Source organism: Lepidochelys kempii, chromosome 1 (genome assembly GCF_965140265.1).
Source record: "Lepidochelys kempii isolate rLepKem1 chromosome 1, rLepKem1.hap2, whole genome shotgun sequence".
Lineage (NCBI taxonomy): Eukaryota > Metazoa > Chordata > Testudines > Cheloniidae > Lepidochelys > Lepidochelys kempii.
This window is the reverse complement of record NC_133256.1, coordinates 38,879,602-38,900,301: the sequence shown is the minus strand read 5'-3', so window position 1 is coordinate 38,900,301 and position 20,700 is coordinate 38,879,602. Positions and strand designations below refer to the sequence as shown.

The 20,700-nt window shown below is 39.6% G+C and overlaps 1 protein-coding gene across 8 annotated transcripts in view; it reads right to left on the bottom strand.

The window, feature by feature from the left end:
- Positions 1 to 20,700, bottom strand: part of ZMYM2 (zinc finger MYM-type containing 2) — a 186,893-nt gene that overhangs the window by 25,031 nt on the left and 141,162 nt on the right. For all 8 annotated transcript variants that reach the window (XM_073339551.1, XM_073339493.1, XM_073339533.1 and 5 more), the window contains 7 exons: positions 17,416 to 17,588; positions 12,602 to 12,767; positions 11,146 to 11,180; positions 9,184 to 9,313; positions 8,915 to 9,030; positions 7,840 to 8,011; positions 5,784 to 5,891 (listed from right to left, as the gene is read on the bottom strand). In XM_073339551.1, coding sequence (XP_073195652.1) covers positions 5,784 to 5,891; positions 7,840 to 8,011; positions 8,915 to 9,030; positions 9,184 to 9,313; positions 11,146 to 11,180; positions 12,602 to 12,767; positions 17,416 to 17,588 — 900 coding nt within the window. The remainder of the gene's footprint in view (positions 1 to 5,783; positions 5,892 to 7,839; positions 8,012 to 8,914; positions 9,031 to 9,183; positions 9,314 to 11,145; positions 11,181 to 12,601; positions 12,768 to 17,415; positions 17,589 to 20,700) is intronic.

The window sequence follows — 20,700 nt, the reverse complement described above, 5'->3', positions numbered from 1 at the left end:
CAGTTCTGCAGAAAAGGACCTAGGGGTTACGGTGGATGAGAAGCTGGATATGAGTCAACAGTGTGCCCTTGTTGCCAAGAAGGCCAATGGCATTTTGGGCTGTATAAGTAGGGGCATTGCCAGCAGATCGAGGGACGTGATCATTCCCCTCTATTCGACATTGGTGAGGCCTCATCTGGAGTACTGTGTCCAGTTTTGGGCCCCACACTACAAGAAGGATGTGGAAAAATTGGAAAGTGTCCAGCGGAGGGCAACAAAAATGATTAGGGGACTAGAATACATGTCTTATGAGGAGAGGCTGAGGGAACTGGGATTGTTTAGTCTGTGGAAGAGAAGAATGAGGGGGGATTTGATAGCTGCTTTCAACTACCTAAAAGGGGGTTTCCAAAGACGATGGATCTAGACTGTTCTCAGTGGTAGCAGATGACAGAACAAGGAGCAATGGTCTCAAGTTGCGGTGGGGGAGGTTTAGGTTAGATATTAGGAAAAACTTTTTCACTAGGAGGGTGGTGAAGCACGGGAATGCGTTACCTAGGGAGGTGGTGGAATCTCCTTCCTTAGAAGTTTTTAAGGTCAGGCTTGACAAAGCCCGGGCTGGGATGATTTAGTTGGGGATTGGTCCTGCTTTGAGCAGGTGGTTGGACTAGATGACCTCCTGAGGTCCCTTCCAACCCTGATATTCTATGAATCAACCACCCAAAGAAGGAAGACAGTAAAATGTAAAGGGATGACATACAAAATGATGGGGTCTAAATTAGCTATTATCACTCAAGAAAGAGAAGTTGGTATTTGTGGATAGTTCTCTGAAAACATCTGCTCAATGTGCAACGGCCGTCAAAAAAGTTAACAGAATGTTAAAAGCCATTAAGAAAGGGATAGATAATAAAACGGAGATCATCACCATGCCACTATATAAAGCCATTGTATGCCTGCATTTTGAATATCAAGTGTAGTTCTGGTCACCCCATCTCAAAAGATATTTTAGAACTGGAAAAGGTAGAACAAAGAAATGATTAGGGGAATGGAACAGCTTTCATACGAGGAGAGATTAAAAATCTGGAACTGTTCAGTTTAGAAAAGAGATGACTAAAGGGGGAAATGAGGTTACTTATCTGTAACTGGAGGTTCTTTGAGATGCATGGTTCCTATCTGTATTCCACTGAGGATTACGTGCATGCGTCATGGGCCCAGAGCCAGAGCTTTTCAAAAGAGTGGAATCCGTGGGTCCTCCACCAAAAAATTGACCAGATCCGCAGCAGAGGGGAAGGAGGGCGGGATTGGAATACAGCTAGGGACCACACATCTCAAAGAACCTCCAGTTACAGGTAAGTAACCTCCCCTTCTTCGAGTGATGGTCCCTACTGTATTCCACTGAGAGTGATTAACAAGCAGTACCTAGATAGGAGGAGGTTACGATGAGGAAGACAGAACAGTGGAACAGAGGACCGCCACACCAAACAAAGCCCCTGGCACAGAATGACTAGAGCATAATAAGAAAAGGTATGTACTAAACTCCACGTGGCCACCTTACGTATGTCCATAGGGGCCACTTCATGGAGCATGGCCACAGTTGATGACTTCACTCTCGTGGAATGGGCCCGTATCCCGCTTGGTTAGGACTGCCCTAACATCTGATAGAGTGTAATGCACCCTGAGACCCACTTTGAGATTCTCTGACTGGAGACTGCCTGCCCCTGAATTCTCTCTGCTATGGCAACAAATAGTCTATGAGATTTCTGGAATGACCTCGTCCTTTGTAGGTAAAAGGCCAGGGCCCCTACGTGCATCAAGAGAATGAAGCTGCCATTCCTCCTTTGAGGCGAGTGGTTTGGAAAAGAAGGTAGGCAGACGTATGGGCTGGTTGAGGAGGAAGCAGGAAACAACTTCTGGTTGCAATTTGGGGTGCAAGCACAGGGAGACTTTGTCCTTATGGAATGTGACAAAGGGGGATTTGCCATCTTGGCCTGTAGTTCACCAACCCTTCTTGCAGAGGTAATAGCAACAAGGAAAGCGAGAGAAAGTAAGCAGGAGGCCAGAGGTTCAACGGGTGAGTTCATCAATGCCGTCAGGACTAGACTGAGGTCCAACCGAGGAGAGACAGGCTGACTGGGAGAGTATTTGTGTACAAGGCCCTACCAGAATCTGGGAGTCACAGGCTAAGTGAAAACTGAATTCCCATCCACAGGAGGGTGGAAATCTCTGATAACCACTACATGCACTTTAATACAGCTGAGAGCGAACCCTGAGACCCAGAGAGGGAAATAGATTAAGAGCATTGGGATGCCCTTGGCCTCAGTGGAAAGACCCTTCTGGTGGGCCCTGGAAGTGAAATGTATCCATTTAACTTGGTAGGATCACCTCATGGAGTCCTTCCTGCTACTGGAGAGGACATCTTGCACTGCCAAAGAAAATTCCCACGCTAGCGGAGGTGTCCATCCAAAAACCAAGCTCTCACATAAAGCATCTGTGGATTGGGCTGCCTGAGCCTGCCGCTGTGTTGTGTGAGCAGTACTGGGAACCTCAGAAGCAAGAGTGGAGGAAACCAGAACTGGCAATCAGGATGGCTGTTGCCCTCTCACGTGGGAGTCTGTGAGGACACGGGGCAGGAGCAGTAGGGGAGGGAAGGTGTAATTGATTCGGTTTGACCAGTCGATGCCCAAGGTGTCACCCTATGAATGGGCACTGAACCCTCCCCTGGAACAGTACTGGATGTACTTGGTGTTGGCATGAAAGGTAGTCACCAACCAAAAAAGAAAAGGAGTACTTGTGGCACAGTAGAGACTAACAAATTTATTTGAGCATAAGCTTTCGTGAGCTCATGAAAGCTTATGATCAAATAAATTTGTTAGTCTCTACAGTGACACAAGTACTCCTTTTCTTTTTCCAGATACAGACTAACACGGCTGCTACTCTGAAACCAATCACCAACCATGTTGTGCAACTCCCATTTGCAGTTGGTCACAAAGTTCCTGCTGAGAGCATTGGCAATCACATTCTGAGTCCCCAACAGTAGGATAAAGTATGCAATGCACCACTTCCAGAGGTGTGTCGTTTCTGCACACAGCGTTGGGAACCTTGTGCCTCCTCACTTGTTTATGTAGCAAATCACAGTGTTGTCATCTGACATAACGAGAACATGACAAGATTAGATGGAAGGTAAAAATACGTGGCATGCCCTACGTACTGCCCGAAATTCCAGGACGTTGATATGCATCCTGGCTTCCCAAGTGTTCCAAGCTCCTTGCATCATGTGATAGCCCACGTGGGTGCCCCAGCAATCGAACGATGCATCCATCATCACCATACTCGGACAGGATGGAAGGAAGGGCATTCCACAGCAAACCTGGAGAGAATCTGTTCACCATCGAAGGGAGGAGATTACTTCTAGCGGACCAGTGAGAACGGTGTTAATGGGTTGGCTCACAGGGGAGCATACTCCCTGCAATCATAGTTATAGACAGCAGAAGCACAGGTGAGCAAAGGCCATGACATACATGCATGCTGTCATGTGAACGAGGAGGGAGAGAAGTTCTGGCTGAGACCGGGGGTTTGGATGTCACTGAAGCAATCAGGTCCAGTTGTGTCTGGAACCTGACCTTCGGCAAATAAGCACGTGCGGAGGTTGCATCAGTGTGTGCCAATGAACTCCAGGGACTGTATATAGGGTGCAAAGTTGATTTTTCACTCACCCCTAGGGAGAAGAGGAGTAGAAGGAGCTGGGACGTCAATTCTCGAGCTTCCCTTCCGGGCCATGCCACCAGCAGCCAGTCATCCAGGTTGGGGAAGACAAGGACTCCCTGTCATCTGAGATGAGCCGCTAACACGGAGAAAACCTTCATGGAGCAGTGGTAAGTGCAAATGGGAGAACCCTGTATTGGAAGTGCTGAGGACCCATATGAACCTCCGGAACTGTCTGTGGGTTGTGTGGATGTCGACGTGGAAGTAAGCATCCTGCATATCAAGAGCTGTAAACGACATGCCTTTTTCTAGAGAGGAAATGATGGCCGCACGCATGACCATGCAGAACTTTGGCTTGCGAATAGAACGCTTGAGGCATTAGAGATACAGACTTGGTCTACATCCCCCCTTCTTTTGGGGCACCAGGAAATAACTGGAATAGAACTCTGTGCCCTGAAAGGTTGTGGGCACTGGCTCTCCTGCTCCTCTCTGCAAAAGGGAGTTCACCTTAGGGCAAGGATACTGTCGTGAGAGTGGTCCCTGAGACAGGACTGGGGCAGAGAATGTGGAGGAGGTAGCATCAAACTCAATCACATAGCCATGTCGAGTGACATCCAGGACCCACTTGTCCACTGTTATTGCGCTCCATGCTGGAAGAGAGAGTTTGAGACTGCCCCGAAAGGGGGTGGCTGGCAAGAGTGCTAGTGTGCAAAGTGGCCAACGGTTCTCTAAACGCACTCAAATATTGTTTAAAAGAAGATTGAGTATATTGTGCACAGGACTGTCCCCACGGATGGGATCTTTGTACCTTTGGGCGCTTCTGTGGAGTCTCAAAGACTCGCTGGTGGTAGAACTGGGGAGCTCTGTAGCGTTGTATAGATGGCAGGCAATAAAATTTGGGCACTGGTGTATAAATGCCTAGTGATCACAGGGTGGCTCTAGAGTCTTTGAATGAGTGTAAGCAATCATCCATCTTCTGATGGAAAAGGTGAGAGTCATCAAAAGGGAGGTCCTCAGTTGTGCTATGTACCTCCCTAAGGAAACCTGAGGAGTGTAACCAGCATTCCCTCCTCATGACAATTCCAGTTGCCATTGTACACGAGGACATGTCTGCGGAATCAATCACAGCCTGAAGTATAGTTCTAGTGACCAACTTGCGCTCCTCCAAAACAGCTTGAAAGCGGGCACAATCTTGCTGCAGTAGCTTGTTAACAAAGTCCACCATCTGGCCAAAGCTGCGTCCCAAAGTCCTTAATCATAAGAAATTACTACAAAATCAGTAAAATCCTATATACAAGAATAAAAACAGTTTTTCTGTAAAGTTTAGAAAGTACATCACGAAGGATGAGAGAATAGCAGAAGCTCCAACTCAAACCATGCAGCAGTGAGAAAGAACTGAAGTCATGGTTGGTCCACCCCACCCTTTATCGCCTCAGGCGAAATCATGAGACAGTACAAGGGCACATGCGTGGACCAATGGATGCTATTACTTTAAAAACCTCTGGCCTCGTGTACCTGGTGCATAACTCTTAGTGGAATACAATAGGGACCATCACTCTAAGATGATGACAGAGGTCTATAAATTCATGAGTAGTGTGGAGGAAGTGAATAAGGAAGTATTATTTATCCTCTTCACATAACACAAGAACCCATGAAATTAATAGGCAGCATGTTTAAAACAAACAAGGAAGTACTTCTTCACACAACACACAATTAACCTGTGAACTCATTGTAGGGGATGTTGTGAAGGCCAAAAGTATAACACAATCAAAAGAGATTTAGATAAGTTTATGGAGGATAGTCCATCAACGGTTATTAGTCAAGATGGTCAGGGATTCAACCCCATGCTCCTGGTGTCCCTAAACTTCCCGCTGGCAGAAGCTGGGACTGAATGACAGGGGATGAATCACTTGAGATTATCCGGTTCTGTTCATTCCCTCTGAAATATCTGACACTGGCCACTGTCAGAGACAGGATACTGGGCCAGATGGACAATATGGGTGTTCTTATGTTATAAGAGTGTATATCACAACCAAAGAGACTACGAAGCCAGGCCATAAAGACTATTTCATTCTGAACATTTGTTGAAAAAATAGCAGAAATACCTCTTGGAAAATCAATTTCAATATCGAGGTCTGGTTCATACGGAATATCAGGCAAGCTTGTCTGCATCTTTGTATCAGAGTTTATCAAGTCTGTTTCAATTATTACACCTGTAATTAAATAAAATAAAATAAATTACCATTTAACAGTTAATTTTCATTTTGTGGCTCTGCCAAGACAGCGCAGATACTGAATTCCTCCTCATGTACTCACTGCCAGGTAGGATGACGGCAAATCACCAGCCCAGATTTTCCAATTCTGGAGCTCTCTATTCTGCTTCTTCAGTATGATTCCTTCCCAGCTAGAAAGATATCTGTTAGCCTACTCTGCCCTGCTTAATTATGGAGAATTTCTTGTTGAAGTCCAAGTTTGCAAAGCTCAGGACTGGGTAATCTAGGCTGTCTCAACCAGCCACAGAAAGCAAATTAGCATAAAGTGGGAATATAATTGGTCTTTCTGCGGCTTTGCCTGCAACAGTACAGATCCTGGACTTCTTTATAGCAGGCCTTATCGAAAACAAGAGGATAAACCAGAAAAGGGAGGGGAGATGAAAGAAAACAGGAATCTTTGACCTCTTTCCCAACTTCTGTCAGAGGTACACCTTATATGAGCACACACAAGCTCTCCACAGTCAAACGCAGAGCACACAAGCTCTCCACTATCAAAGGGCTCTGTCTGCAGACATTTGTATATTCTGTCAACAGTATCTAGTGAAAGAGCAAAGGGAACTTGAGGTGGCAATCTTGCAAAGCTTGTCCAGTAACACCTTCAACTCTCCAGCTGAGGTGGTGGCCCTGGTTTTGTGAACGCTAAATTTTAATGGACATGGAAGTTCTGTAGCCTTGTAAGCCTCCTGTATCCCAGACATGAAACATTTGTCCATATCGTCTCTGGATAGTTTGAGGAAACAGCTGAAAAAGTCTAGGAAAAAAGCTTCTGGAGACCTCTCAAAAGCTTTTTAGGTTCCTGTTTGAAGGAGAGGTTTTTTCTGGTAAAATTTAGAAGCTACATAAACATATGATATGTGGGGAGAAAAAAAGTGTGCATGGCAGGAAAGTTTGCAGAAATTCTCTCCTAGTGAAAGTCTTGAAGCATCTCATCCTCAGAATCTGAGGATGCCTCAGTGAGAGTTTCTCTCCCCCTTCAGGTGAGATGGCAGGGGGTACGGGAAGAAGGTGGGAAAGCAGTTTCACTGTCACAGCCCCAGAAATTGCATCAACTGCTTCCTTGTTCTGCTTCAGGGAGAGACTCTGCTCTTGCAGGTTTTCATAGATTCTAAGACCAGAAGAGACCATTTTTGATCATCTAGCCTGACACCCTCTATAGCACAAGCCATAGAACTTCCTCCAAATAATTCCTAGAGAGTGTATGAAAAACATGCAATCTTGATTTAAAAATTTGGAATCCACCACAAACCTTAGTAAACCGTTAAACTGTCACCGTTAAAAATGTACCCCTTATAACGAGTCTTTAGGCACCCTGAGAGGCTGATTTTGTTCATCACAATTGCAAAAACTGTTTCAGCCATTGCCTTGCTCGACTGAGATGGTGGATTTTTCCCTCAGCTAATAAATAACTTAAGGTGTCTACAGGAAAGAGCTACTGCAAGAACAACAATTAATTTGTTCTTTCTTTAGCCTCCTTTGGTTGATAGATAAACGGTGGTTGGACCCAGCCGCAGAAGTCACTTTCCTGCGTTTGTGGTTTTTTTAAATGAAGCAGCCGTCAAACTAGAGATGTAAAGGAAGGAGCCCTACAGAGTGAGAAAATCCTGGGTGACAATTTGTCATCCTCCTGGCTCTAAGAGCAAATGAGGAGGAGGATTCCAGCATCTACGTGGCTGCCAGCAAAGCCACAGAACAGATTTCTAGAAGTTACCTGCATCTCAAATACGATGAAATATTCTAGAAATTTGTTTAAACAGGTAAAGTTTCCAATTAATTTTAAAATTCACAAATAGCAATTTTGTATTTAATTACTGTAATATAAGAACACTATAGATATATACACACAGAAGTAAAAACACATGGATCCAAAGGCCACAGCAATAAAACATACTGTTCAAATCTGTAGACTCTGTTTTTCCATCATCTTCAGGCATCATCTCAGCTATAGTCAGTAGCTCAGCCTCCAGAGGATTTGAAGGAACTTTACCCCTCAGCTCTTCTATTGCTGCAAGGATCTTCTCATTGCTATCCAGAGTGGTGGGCAGAAAAACTGGAACTGGCACCTAAGCAGATAGGAATGAATAACTCTTTAAAAATTTCATTGTTAACAAATGATTACCAATTATGTAAGAGTTAAATGCAGAAGCTTTACATCTATCTTTTAAAAGAATTAATAGTCCAGGGCTTAGGAAGCGGCGCCCTCATTAGGGTCTAGCAGAAAAGCCAACAATTGATAAGACCATTGAAAAACCATGAATACAGATGACCAGAGTGAAGAAAAGAGGGACAGAAATGCTATGAGAAGTAATGTAGTACAATTTTGTGGTGAGAATAAAGAACAGTGCCAGGAGACTCCCAACTCCTAATCCCAGGTCTGACTCCATCTACCTACTCTTTGTGGCCCTGGACAAGTCATTACCCTCTTTTGGTGGCCTCAATTTCCCCATCTGTAAAATGTGGGAAATTCTTTTTACCTTCCTAGTCAAAGGAGTGTTGTAAGGATTATCATTTGAGTAAATCATGTAAAAGATGTAGAATGCTATGTAAATTGTAAGTATTAAAAAGCTTAATTTGCTAGAAATTTTGAAATCCAAATCTTATCTTGGCTTCCATTGCAACCCTGTCATTCCCTCTTTGCTTCTACTCCCTCCTGCTAGTCTCACCCTGCCATCCCCAATGCAATCTTTCTCTTCCCCATCTTCGACCATCCAGCAGAGATGCACCAGTCAAAACTGCTACTGGAGCCAAACAGCACTGTAAGAGCTTACGTGCGTGCCAGCGGGCAGGCTGCTTACTGAAGATTGGTGAGGGAACTGAAGTGTCACTGGGAAAAGTACTGTTCTACCTGGAAAAAAAAGGTGCTGCAGCATGGTCCTAATGACGAACATGCAAATTAATAAATAATACAAATTATTCTCTGAGCTAAAGTTGAATGAAGTTCAGCTTGAAAATAAGGCATGACTTACCGGGACAGGAACCATTGTTGGAACAGGAACATTTTGACTATACATGTGCATGGGCACCGGGACATAAACAGGTACAGGAACAGGCACCGGGACATATTCTTTCTTCCAATCATCTTCTATAAAAACAAGCCAAAATACTGATAGGCCCTTAAAAGTGTCTTACAATAATAGCGTGGAAAAGTTAAACTTTCTGTAGCATATTCCAAGCCAATAAAATTCAAACACATGAAATGAATGAACTGGTACTGCTACTAATATTCACTAGTTACCTGTCTGACAACATTTTGTCTGCATGTGAGGTTTACAGTATGTGGCTTTTGTCATTGTCAAAGGTTTGCAAAGAATTGCCTTGTTCTTCATCTCCTTGTTAACTGTGGGAGAAGGGGGTGGCGCTGAACCCTGGAGACAAGCAAACAATTGCATCATTATTGATTTGTTACAGATTTTGATTTCAGATGCCAGTCAATATTTGTGTTCTAAACATATATAAGTACTGGAAAAGAAAGCAAAACACAGCAGCATTGGTGACTGCTCTTCAGTTAAAAGTTGTTTTGTATTTCCAAATGAGCTCCTTCAGTCAGAAGCATAATACAACTGTAATTTTATTTGTTCTGGGCTAATACTTTCAGAATAACTGCCTATTCCAGAATTATTTTTTAAATTTTAGTTTAAACTACAACATTGACTTCACTGCTGTTACGTTATAAAAGCATAAAGAAATTGACTTGTTGGTTTACAACTTTCAAAAGCTCTAGCTTTAAACTACTTCATTAAAAACAACACAATTGAAAGGCTCGAGGCTCAAAATTTGACCCTCTTTAGAGGTGTAATAATCCATAATGAAAAGTCTTGAATTCTAATTTTTATTTTTAATTTCAGCATTCCACTGCTGGTTTTTTTATCCTAAAAATATGCGATCTGGGCTCTATAGCAGTAATCCAACTCTATTTCTAGAAAAGCACTAAAAGTGATGATAAATAAATCAAAGTGGTTTTGCATGACAGAACACTACATACATTTCAATTGCTGTTAAAAATAATCCCACTGATGAACAGAGTTCTCTTCAAAAGAGATTTTTCACCTATACATGGCAGTGTGAACTAAAATCAGTAGAGGAAATACTTAAGACTTACAAACGGATATTATAAAATAGTAAAATATTTTTAAAAAAATACTACAATAGATGACAATGTACTTCCTAAAAAGTAAAGGTTAAGTCATGAGGGCTTTTAAGATGCTTTTTATTTTAAAACTGTGGACCGAATCAGTGTGTCTAGAAGCAGTTTTCTATGTAGTCACTCAGAAATTTTAATCAAGATGGCTTATGGTTGACAACCCCAATTACTACAGAAATCCCAAAAAGTTTAACACATACACATTTAGACAAATTAAATATAAATTAAGATACTGTATTATATATGTCTAACTTTTAGCTCTATACAAGCTTAAATATATTTTTCTATAGCAGCAGGGAATCTGAAGGAGCCCATCTATTCTAGTCTGAAAATAAGCATCCCGAAGGTCTCAACAAAAGAGAGAAAAATAAATTAGTGTGAAATTAAAACAAGGTAACCTGGAGGAAGAGACCATTATTAAAACCCCTTTTTGTGACAATCTGATACAACCTAGTAAAATTAAAACTTGAGGTTACTCCATGCTCCACTCATGCTGTGCCTTGCTCTCCGCTACACAGTCCTGCAAAAAGTTACTCAATTATTCCCACATGCAGTCTCAATGTAGTCAATGGGACTCTGTACTGCAGTGACTGTACTTCTGACAGTAACTATTTGCATAATCAGAGGCCTTAATTTGGGACTTTCTGCCATTCCAAAATGGGTCATAACCTTAAAATGCTCATTAATCAGTGTTTTTTTTCCCTTGTACATGTATTATATACACCTACTCATTCGGAACACAAAACATACAAAACCTATATTTTCTTGTGAATTATCTTTAAAGGGATACGCTCACATAATTCAGCAATAAAATACACAGTAGTTTGTTTTAGTGCAAGTAGTTTAAAAAGACATATGAATACAATTTTTTAAAAAAATTTTATAACTTAAGCCAATTTAGTTTCACTGATCATGATGACAAAAAACAGCAAAAGCCCCAAAACTGAATTAATGTTTTCTATTTTAATAATTTAAAAATGTTACTTATTTTGTTGGTGTTTCTTTAAGAGTTCAAGATGTAATTTTAATATATCTAATTATATTTTATATACTTACTGTCATTTTTGTTCGGGAAATTTGACAACCCTGATCTAAAATATAAAGAGATTCAAAATTAACAGTGTTTATTTTATCAGTTTATATAAAAAGTGCATAAAATAAATTTTCAACAAAAAAAATTAAGACGGTTACTATGATCCTGGTAGCACCATAGCAGAACTGCTGATTGCTGCTTTATCACAATATTACCAGACAAGCACAGCCAACTGTCTATGACAGTTGTGTTCAGTCCTAGACACAGTCTACACACAGACATTACACCCTTTTAACTACATGAGTTTCCAAATCCACTGAGTTAAATCAGTGCATACCCATGTGAATATACTCTTGATCTGGTTTAAGACTGCCTTATATCAGCTTATCTTAAATTGAGCTTAATTAATAGTGACCACTCAGGTTTAAAAGTGTACACACAAAGATGATGCACCGATCTGAATGAATTGCTTTAAAAACTGATTTAACTAAACTGGTGTCATTTCTGTGTGCGGACAACCCCTAAGTATCACTATGATCTCCACATGCACATAAGCGTCCTGCTCTTTCAAAGGATCTAGCTGCCTCCTTGTATTAAAGCAAGAGGGCATTGTGCAATTCAAAAAGATGTTGCAAGTTAAGTTCCCAAGTGGGAAAAAAATGTTTTTAATGTTTTCACCTCTAATCCCTGGTATCCCCCTTCTCCCCATGATCTAAGGACACTTGGAAAGGAAAAGACCCCAAAGTACAAGCAAAGACAAACTGGGAGTGAGGGAGGAAGAGAGGGTTCCCTGCTCCCTATCCACCATATTAAATGCAAAATTACACTAGAGCTGAAGAGAACCTAATATGAGTAAGTGTGTTCTACTATCCCCTATCATCTTGAGATTACTTGGTTTCTTTAACCAGTGTTTGGACTCAGAGCTAAACTTCAAACTGTGACTCTTGTAGTACAAGTAAGTTTTCTATATGAACAAACAAACAGCAAAGGGCAATTATTTAGCATGATTCACTGGGAACTAGTCTCTTTTTTCTTTAAGATCAAACAAATTGTGTGTTTAATTCTACCCATGCAATGTACTGAATACATGTCCACAGAATCAGAATATTAATTGACAAGTTACAGAATTTTTCACTCTAAAAACTGGCAATAAAACAAAAAGCTAACATTAAAAATCCAATACAAATAGCACAAGCAAATTTCTAACAGCAAAACAAATGTTTGGACACTCTCTAGCACAATGGGGCTGGTGCCTCTAGGATTTATCGCAAGAAAAAAATATATAATTTCATCAATTTCTGATTTCTCCTTTAACAGAAGTTTCTCCTTTGTATATATAAGTTTATATTGCTTGTAGATGTCATCTGAGTGAAAAATATTGATCCACAATTGAAATTTGTAAATTAAAAAAAAATGTCTTTTCAGAATAATGAATGTATAGTTCCTCTCGCTATTTATGATCTATAAAACATCACATACCATAATGCAAATTTTCAGGTCCTTTTTGTGTTGCCATATTAGGTTCATTTTGTTGACAGTAGAAACGTAGTAAGCAGTGCTGATCACAGAAATGTTTCATTTCTCCACGCCACTGTACTTTTTCTTTGAGAGTTCCTTGAGACTTACAACAGTCACACCTGGCAGCCTTAACATAAAGGGAGATTTTGACATTTTTCAGAGAAAGAAACCTCAGAAAAAGAACTAAACATTTTACATTTTAAAATGATACTTAATGATGAGGCTATTTATAATTGATTCTAGAGTACTTTTAAACAGTTAAGTTTCATTTTCAATTGAGACAGCTTCTTTGCCACTTCCAGAACATTTGTGTTACCTTCTGATCTGTGAATATAGACACATTAGTCATTTGGTTTTCAACTATATAAAACTGAAAGAGGGATCAACACGATTCATTTGTTTATATGTTTTTAAGTCCATAAAACTAGCTCATCTCTGCATATTCAGCAAGATATCTATATGTCATGGAACCATTTTTAACAGGGTCCACTAAAACATTCTGCAAAACAAGAGAGGAGGACAGAGATTGAGACCTCCATAAGGTTTCTTTCCAACGGACAATGAAATAGTAATTAAGCAACAATATTGTTGTCCAGTGTTTTGTATTTGAATTATATTGTGAGCTCCTTGGTGCAGGGACCTTGTGTCTTTATCTACTTTGTGCTGTAGCAGTAGTAAAATTGTTATAAATAAATAATATGATTAAGTTTTGCCAGTTTTAGAGCAATACAAATATATATTTTGCAAATCTAACAGGAAGCTCAAGTTGTCATTTCAATGTTTCTGGTCAGGAACCCAAGGATTAGCACATAACTAAAGCTCCTCAATGGAAAAGGTCTCCTCCACACTTGGCCTTGCATTATATTATGTCTACATCAGATAGCATGACAACTTTACTTGGGCATCTACGCCAACCAAAGATAGGTTTCCTTCCTAATAAATCAAGCTTCCATTGAAGTGAATCAGTCACACTAAGTTATAATATGAATGTTGATGGTGCCAGCTGCAGTCCCTCAGGAAGCAAGCAAATCCTCATAACCACAGTGCTCTTCACATCTGTTAACACCTACATGCCAAATGATACCAAAAACGGGAGGGGAGGGGAGTGAATACAAGGTTTAAGGGTACTTGGGAATACCAGATAGAACTGTTGAATGATACACCCTGGAAAACCCATTTAAAGCAGCACATGGTGCAACAGATATGATAATTTGTCAAAAGACATGTAGCACTGAAGTTACATATGAGGATCTGATTGCTGAGGAATTGACATTTGCACCATCAGTGTTCACAAGGTAACCAGAAAATGATACCAGGCTAATTAGTTCAAGCACAAAAGAGACTAAGTGGTGTGCTTTTATGTATATAGTGTGTATGTGTATCAGGCGAGGTATTTAGTCTCTTCTGCTTGAATTAGTGGCTTGGTGTCATTCTCTAGTGACCCTGTGAGAATTTCTGCAGAATATAAAATTTGAGCCAAGATTTTGAAATATTAAGGTGTCTATGTGTGGGCTTAGGAATTGAATTTTCAGCACCTGTTTTTGAAAATACTTGCATTAAAAGTGTTTCTAACCCTTCTAGATGTGACTCAATTCAAGCACTCTCTTCCAGAGTCAACAGAAAGATTGAAACATTAGTTCTGAGAGTTGCAAACTGCTCCATTTCTCTTCAACAGGTGTTAATTCGTATGCCTCTTAATGCTAATATTACACTAACTTCTCAGCTGACCAGCTTAGTAGAAAGATCCATCTACTTTGGACTTGTAGATGGAGCTTGATGATAGCAGCATAACTCTTTCCCTAATCCGATTCCTCATGGAAAATATAAGGAACCAGATCTTGCAAAATACAGTGGAAGTGTTCTTTCTGCTGATAAGTTATTTCTCCCTCCTTGCTCTTCTCCCCCTCAGTGAAATCTTTGACATATGGACCATTCTACCCTTTAGGACTGCCCCATATTTACTTTATGCAGAGACATGTGTTTCTGCTTCTACCTATCTAACTGTGTGGTCTCTGGCAGTAGCTCCAGCTTTGTCCCAAGATGCCTTTCTCCATACTGTTCCTCAAAGTTCAATTTTTATCTCCATGATTTTCTACTCTTTAGAATGATATCCAAACCATTGCTTTTTTATCAATAGATGTAATTACACTGATATATTAGCATAAAGGGATGCAATAGTTTAGGGAGTTGGCCTCAGGATACAGAATCCTTCACTTTCAGATCACCTTTTTCGGATTAGATAGTATCCATATTGCAAGAGCTATCACTACATTTGGCACCGATAAGCTCGTAGGTCTCTCAGCAAAGAATGACAAGGGCTGAACTACTCTTACCCTTCGAACCTCCAGATCTGGGTTGACTCGTGATAGAGTTGGACAGGGTGGGGACCTTGACATACAGCTGCTTTTGCCATACTTGCTATCTGAAGAGAGGATTTCATCCTCCACAGTTGCTACTCTGAGGCCTCTCATGAGCATTAATTTCATGTAAAAATGAAGAGGCCCCCATACCTGCTAATTACAATACACATGAGAATTTTTTCCAGTTTAAAAAAGTAGACAACAAAGAAAATGGAAACAAACTCTTGTTTAATTAACATAACGCTGGTATTAAACATTATTAGGCCATTACTACTTATTTTACTAACTAAATATATTTAAATTTCTTGAAACTCCAGTATAACATTGGACATTCCATAAGTGAGACTAACAACTCAAGCGTAAGTAACTCCTTTTAACTTTTTTTAAAGACAAAACAGCAAATGAAGTACAAATCAGGGGCAGGGCGGGGGGGCAGCATCAACATCTGTCCACTCTTTCTTCCTACATTTTAAAATGATCTTTAGCTACCTGTACTTAGGAAAGGATAGTAACTAACACTTAAAACGTATATAATGTAACTGTAGAATGCAAAAAAAGCAAAAGAGATACATGCAGTGGCCTTTTTTTTTTTAATTAAAAAAAGGCATTTGGCAAGTGTAGGCAGAGAGACTTTTAGCAAGATGCACAAATTTCCAAAAACCTGTGAATGTATGCATGTCTTCCCCACTGAAAAAAACCCAAACTTTATAACCATAACTGAATTAGGAAAAGGCACTAAGTAGCATCAAACAATGCAACTGCAACAATTAACAATTCAACAGTGTCACATAACACTAATTTTCACTCAGAAGTGTAAGATCCCAAAATATAAAAATATCTGTCAAAATTTAAGACCAACAATACTATCAAAAGCATCTTCAAGGTTGCTTAAATTACATTGCCTTTGCCACACCATGGTACCAAGGCAAAGCCACTGTAATGTAAATTTCAGTTCCTTGTACCACAGTAAGTACAGCAATTCTTTTAAGCAGACTTATTGGCCCATCTGAGGCATATCCTTATCACACAAACAGAAGTGCATTTGAAGTAATAGTTTAAGTAATTCCCAAACCCAAATCAGAATCCCATCTCCGTGGAAGTTTGGATATTTTAAGCCAGTCAGGTGAACGCCCAACCAAGAGACTGGTTCAAGTATAGCAGGGCTGCAATAGATTTTCATATCAGTAGGCACTTGTTATATAAGGGATAGATTTCAATTCCTTACTCTGAGTTTAAAAACTTATTCATCCAATTAAGATAATGTATGAAAGAATGTTTGTAGTAACTTTTTTTAAAACCTGAAGCCAGTTTTTAGCCTCAACCTTTTACATGAGAGAGCAAAGAAAAAACAACAACACTGTAGTCTGCAGTGGTATTCTTTTAGGGATTCCTAACTGGACCCTATATACACATTATGCTAAATAAAGACTGTACAACATTTCGCTGTAAAACCTCTGGAAACTGCCATTCAAAAATATCAAATATTTCTTCAGATTTGGTTCTTTTTGGAAGGCTTTATCATCTTGGATAACTGGACTGTACCTGGACCTCTAATATTTCATGCTTTTTATTGTCTTACTTCCAGGCTGTGTAGGCAGTTTTGGAAAGATGATGAATTTTGTAATCCTTCGGTTTTTGCAATTGCATCCACAAGTGTAGCTCTTGTTTTGGTATATCAAAGTAGTTTTCCAGGCTGTTCACACTAGAGATCAAATATTTTATCCAGGATACCAATGGCAGGTTAAACCCAGTCCAATTTCACTTTAACTTCTTTCCCAAAAGCTCTTAAGGCATAATCTTGGCTGGTTGTGAGTAACAAATTAGTTAAATGTCCAGAGAATTAAAAAAAAAGAAGTCACCACATTTGCTTTACACTTTTATAAGAAATCCATTTGGTCTCATTTTTCCACTTTGGCATCCTTTGCACTGGGCAATACTGAACAATTAAAGCCTATGAAGTTCACAAACAGGAGGAAAAGGGGACAGGCAAAAACAGGAACAAAGAGAAAGAACTCCGTTAACCTAATCTATCCTCATTCTATTTGAGGTACCAGCCAGCTACTATTAATGGGTTTTTCACCAACATTTTGAATACAAATTAAAATAATTTCTGATTGGCAAAAGTATTTCTATTAATTGAGGCTGAAGCAGCTTTTTTGGCAACTGCAATGTGGGCAGTTCTTTTATTAGTTTGTTTAGTAAACCACTTGGCAAGGGAAACTTGGGTTACAGACAAGTAGAAATGCTGCTCTAAGTTATGTGAAATCTGAAATGATGGAAAAAACATTTGGTTATTGTGTTGCAAATGCTGTGCTGAAGTAAGCCATATTTGCTAGACAGTCCTTGAACATATCCTCAAGTGCATTTTGTCTTTTTACACTGTGGAGCTCTTGTCAAAAATTCTAAGTTACTTGCCTTGAAGTACCAGTCTTGAAATTTTTTACAGCACTCTTCACTGCAGAAATCTCTTATTACACCATCTAGTTCCTTAGTAGCTCCCTTTTTACAGAGCTGTGAGCAGTAATTACAAGTAACACATCTCAGTCCTAACCGTCTTGCAAAATCTTGTTTATATAGCAGCTTGCATCCTGGAAAAAAGTTTTAAAAGTTAAAACAATGCTTAGGAACAGTCATTTTTATAGAATTTTTTTTTTTTTAGGAATCAGTTGAAGTTACAAGACATATTCAAATTGAAACAGCAGTAATAGCAAAAAAGTTGGTGCTCCAGACAAATTCAGATTACACTGTAAGCTATTATCTAAACTATCAAACTTACCTGAATATATCCCCTGCACAACTTTAAGGTTATACATAATTCTTTGTATTTTTATCTCACAATATGTAGTACCGCGGCTGCTTAACAGCATTTAAAAACACAAATACCACAAGTAACCATGGAGTTGTATTTAGTTTTTGTCTTTTACATAAGCTCCCACAAAAATCCTTGGCTATGGGTATGTCTAGACCATGATAAAAGACTCACAAGAAGGCCCATGTCAGCTAGCTCAGGCTCATGGGATTTGGACTGTGGGGCTATAAAATTGCAGTATAGATGTTGAAGGCTCAGGTTGGAGCCCAGTGAGGGGACAGGATCTCAGAGTCCAAGTTCCAACCTAAGTCTGAATGTCTACATTGCAATTTTATGCTCTGCAGCGCAAGCCCCACAATCCAGAGTCAGCTGACCCAGGCTCTGAGACTCAGTGCTGCAGGTTTATCACCACAGTGTGGACATATCCTTACAGTTACTATTGTTCAGGTGCATTTCCTTAGAACACAAACAATAAAAACAAAGCACAGACTAAAACAATATTCACACCTTATACAATATAGTGATCTTCAAGCATCAGCTTGTTATCATCACTACACTCACCCACATTAACAGTCCAGTAATCTACATAACCCGTTCATTCTCAGTTTAACAATACTGTCACTCAACACACAGAACCGAGAACTGAAAATCACATTGCAATACATAATCTGAACTCAAATCTGGCAACTGGTTATTTTGTCATACAATTATCAGTATACACACGAAACTATGAATATATGAATTTTAACAAAAATTTTATATGGTTTTATTATGTTATAGTATAGATTTTTTTTTTTAATAATATAGCCCCAGCTCCAAGTACTCTAACAGCATGCTGGACCTGGATTCTTCAATCACCTGCTGCAACAGACTAGAAAATTCTTTCTTCATTTCAATTAAAAGGAGGCTTTTAATGCTTTAAATATGAAAAATATTAAGACAACAGCCATTATGTTGTTTATTTTTATATTAAATTCTACCTTTTATGCTGTCCCCATATTTTCAGTTTTCAATATGCCACAGATTTCTGTCCTGACAAGGAATAAATGCATCATAAAAGTTGTCATGGGAAGCTGGAGGTTTTGACAGCTGAGTAGGGGACATTTGGGTTTTTGGCACCTGGGGAAGCAAAGGTGGCAGTTTGGGATTGCTGGATAAATGCATTAACTGCATGTAACTGCTAAAATGATCAACATTAAAATAGTTAATGTTAACAATGAAATGGTCATCTTCAGACTCCAAAGTTAACAATCCACTGAGATGACTGAAAAGTCACATCTATCACATTGTTCAGGTGATTTGCAGACTCAGGAAAAACAACATTGCATTGTTCTACAGCCAGTTCACATTTTTCAGGTTACTTTTCAATAGCATGAGGGCACTGCTCTGTGGCAAAAATTAACCAAGAGATGGAGTCAATGGCTGAGGAATACATTTGTTACCTAGTTTTTTTCATCAGTTGATCTCAAGCACTTTTACAAGGCCAGTATCATTAACCTCATTTTGCTTATAGTAAGTCAAGAAATTTTGAATATGTAATAAAATGTGTTTTCTCTCTGGTGCATAATGTGGAAATGCTATTATAACTTAATTATTAAACAGTATTACATTGGATGACTGAGTTAAGGTTGTCTCTCTTAGAGCCTTGATTTTGAAGTCATTAAGAGGTAAATAGGGGCCCCACAATTCCATTTTTATAGTCAGTTTACAAAGTACAACCACATTTTATGGCACTTCCACCAACTTTGATACATTACCATTTATCATTATCTTTTATTTAATGAGTCATTAAATGCATTTCTACACTGCAATAAAAGACTCATGGCTGGCCCAGGTCAGATGACTTGGGCTCAAGCTCTGGGGCTATTAAACTGCAGCGTAGACATTTGGGCTCAGGCTGGAGCCTGGAATCTGAGAACCCGCAACTGAGGACTGTGCTGGAGCCTGGGCTTCAGCCCAAGCCCAGATGTCTACTATGCAATTTTATAACCCTGAAGTCTGAGCCCTGTGAGCCCAAGTCAGCTGACCTGGGCCAGCTGCATCTGTGCTGTGGGTCTTTTATCCCACTTGCCTGTGTCCCTGTTCCCCCCCCTTAGCAAACATTACTCCAATTTCCCTTCCCTACACTTCATGTTTGACCCCAGTTTATAAAGTAATATTCTCAGCTATACCTTAACTAATCATTTTACTAGTTAATTTAACTAACCAATCCTAACATATTGTAACATAATTCTCTAACCAATTATATCCCACTACCCTAATTAACTTATACCTAGCAAAATTAATTATACAGCAGACAGAAACAATTAGAGAATCAGATAGATTAACAATTGAAAAGTGGGGGCCCTCAACAGAAATGAGGGTTTCACAACCACTGGTAAGTGATTTCTCACCAGACAGGATGCTATCAAATTAAGTTTTCTTTAACCATCTTAAGATCTCTTTCCTTGTCTGGTGTTGATGAGCACTATCAGGACAGGATCGTCTTCCTAACAGCCCAATACCACCTTATTTCAATGTAACTGGTTTGAAATCTGAGGATGTGACCATACACTTCCCAGCTTATGGCTGCCCCTGCTGCTTAGCCAAAGGCCTTAGTCTAAGAACAAGGCCTCAGACTATCCTAGTGAGAGAAGGCCCATACACAGGCAGACGTGTGATTTTGATTCTTAGCTAGTTATAGAGGTATAAAACAAAGTGATAAAAATACACCTAAGTTCTTAAAGTATAGGCCTTTATAGGCAGGCCTGAATATCTATATTCTAACATATCAAATGCTTCACTGAAAGGCAAATATGCTGTATAGACACTGAATGCCAAATACAGTACAGATACATAATCATTTTATTTATTCTAACTAAAACGCAATCAAGTTAATCTGAGATGGATTA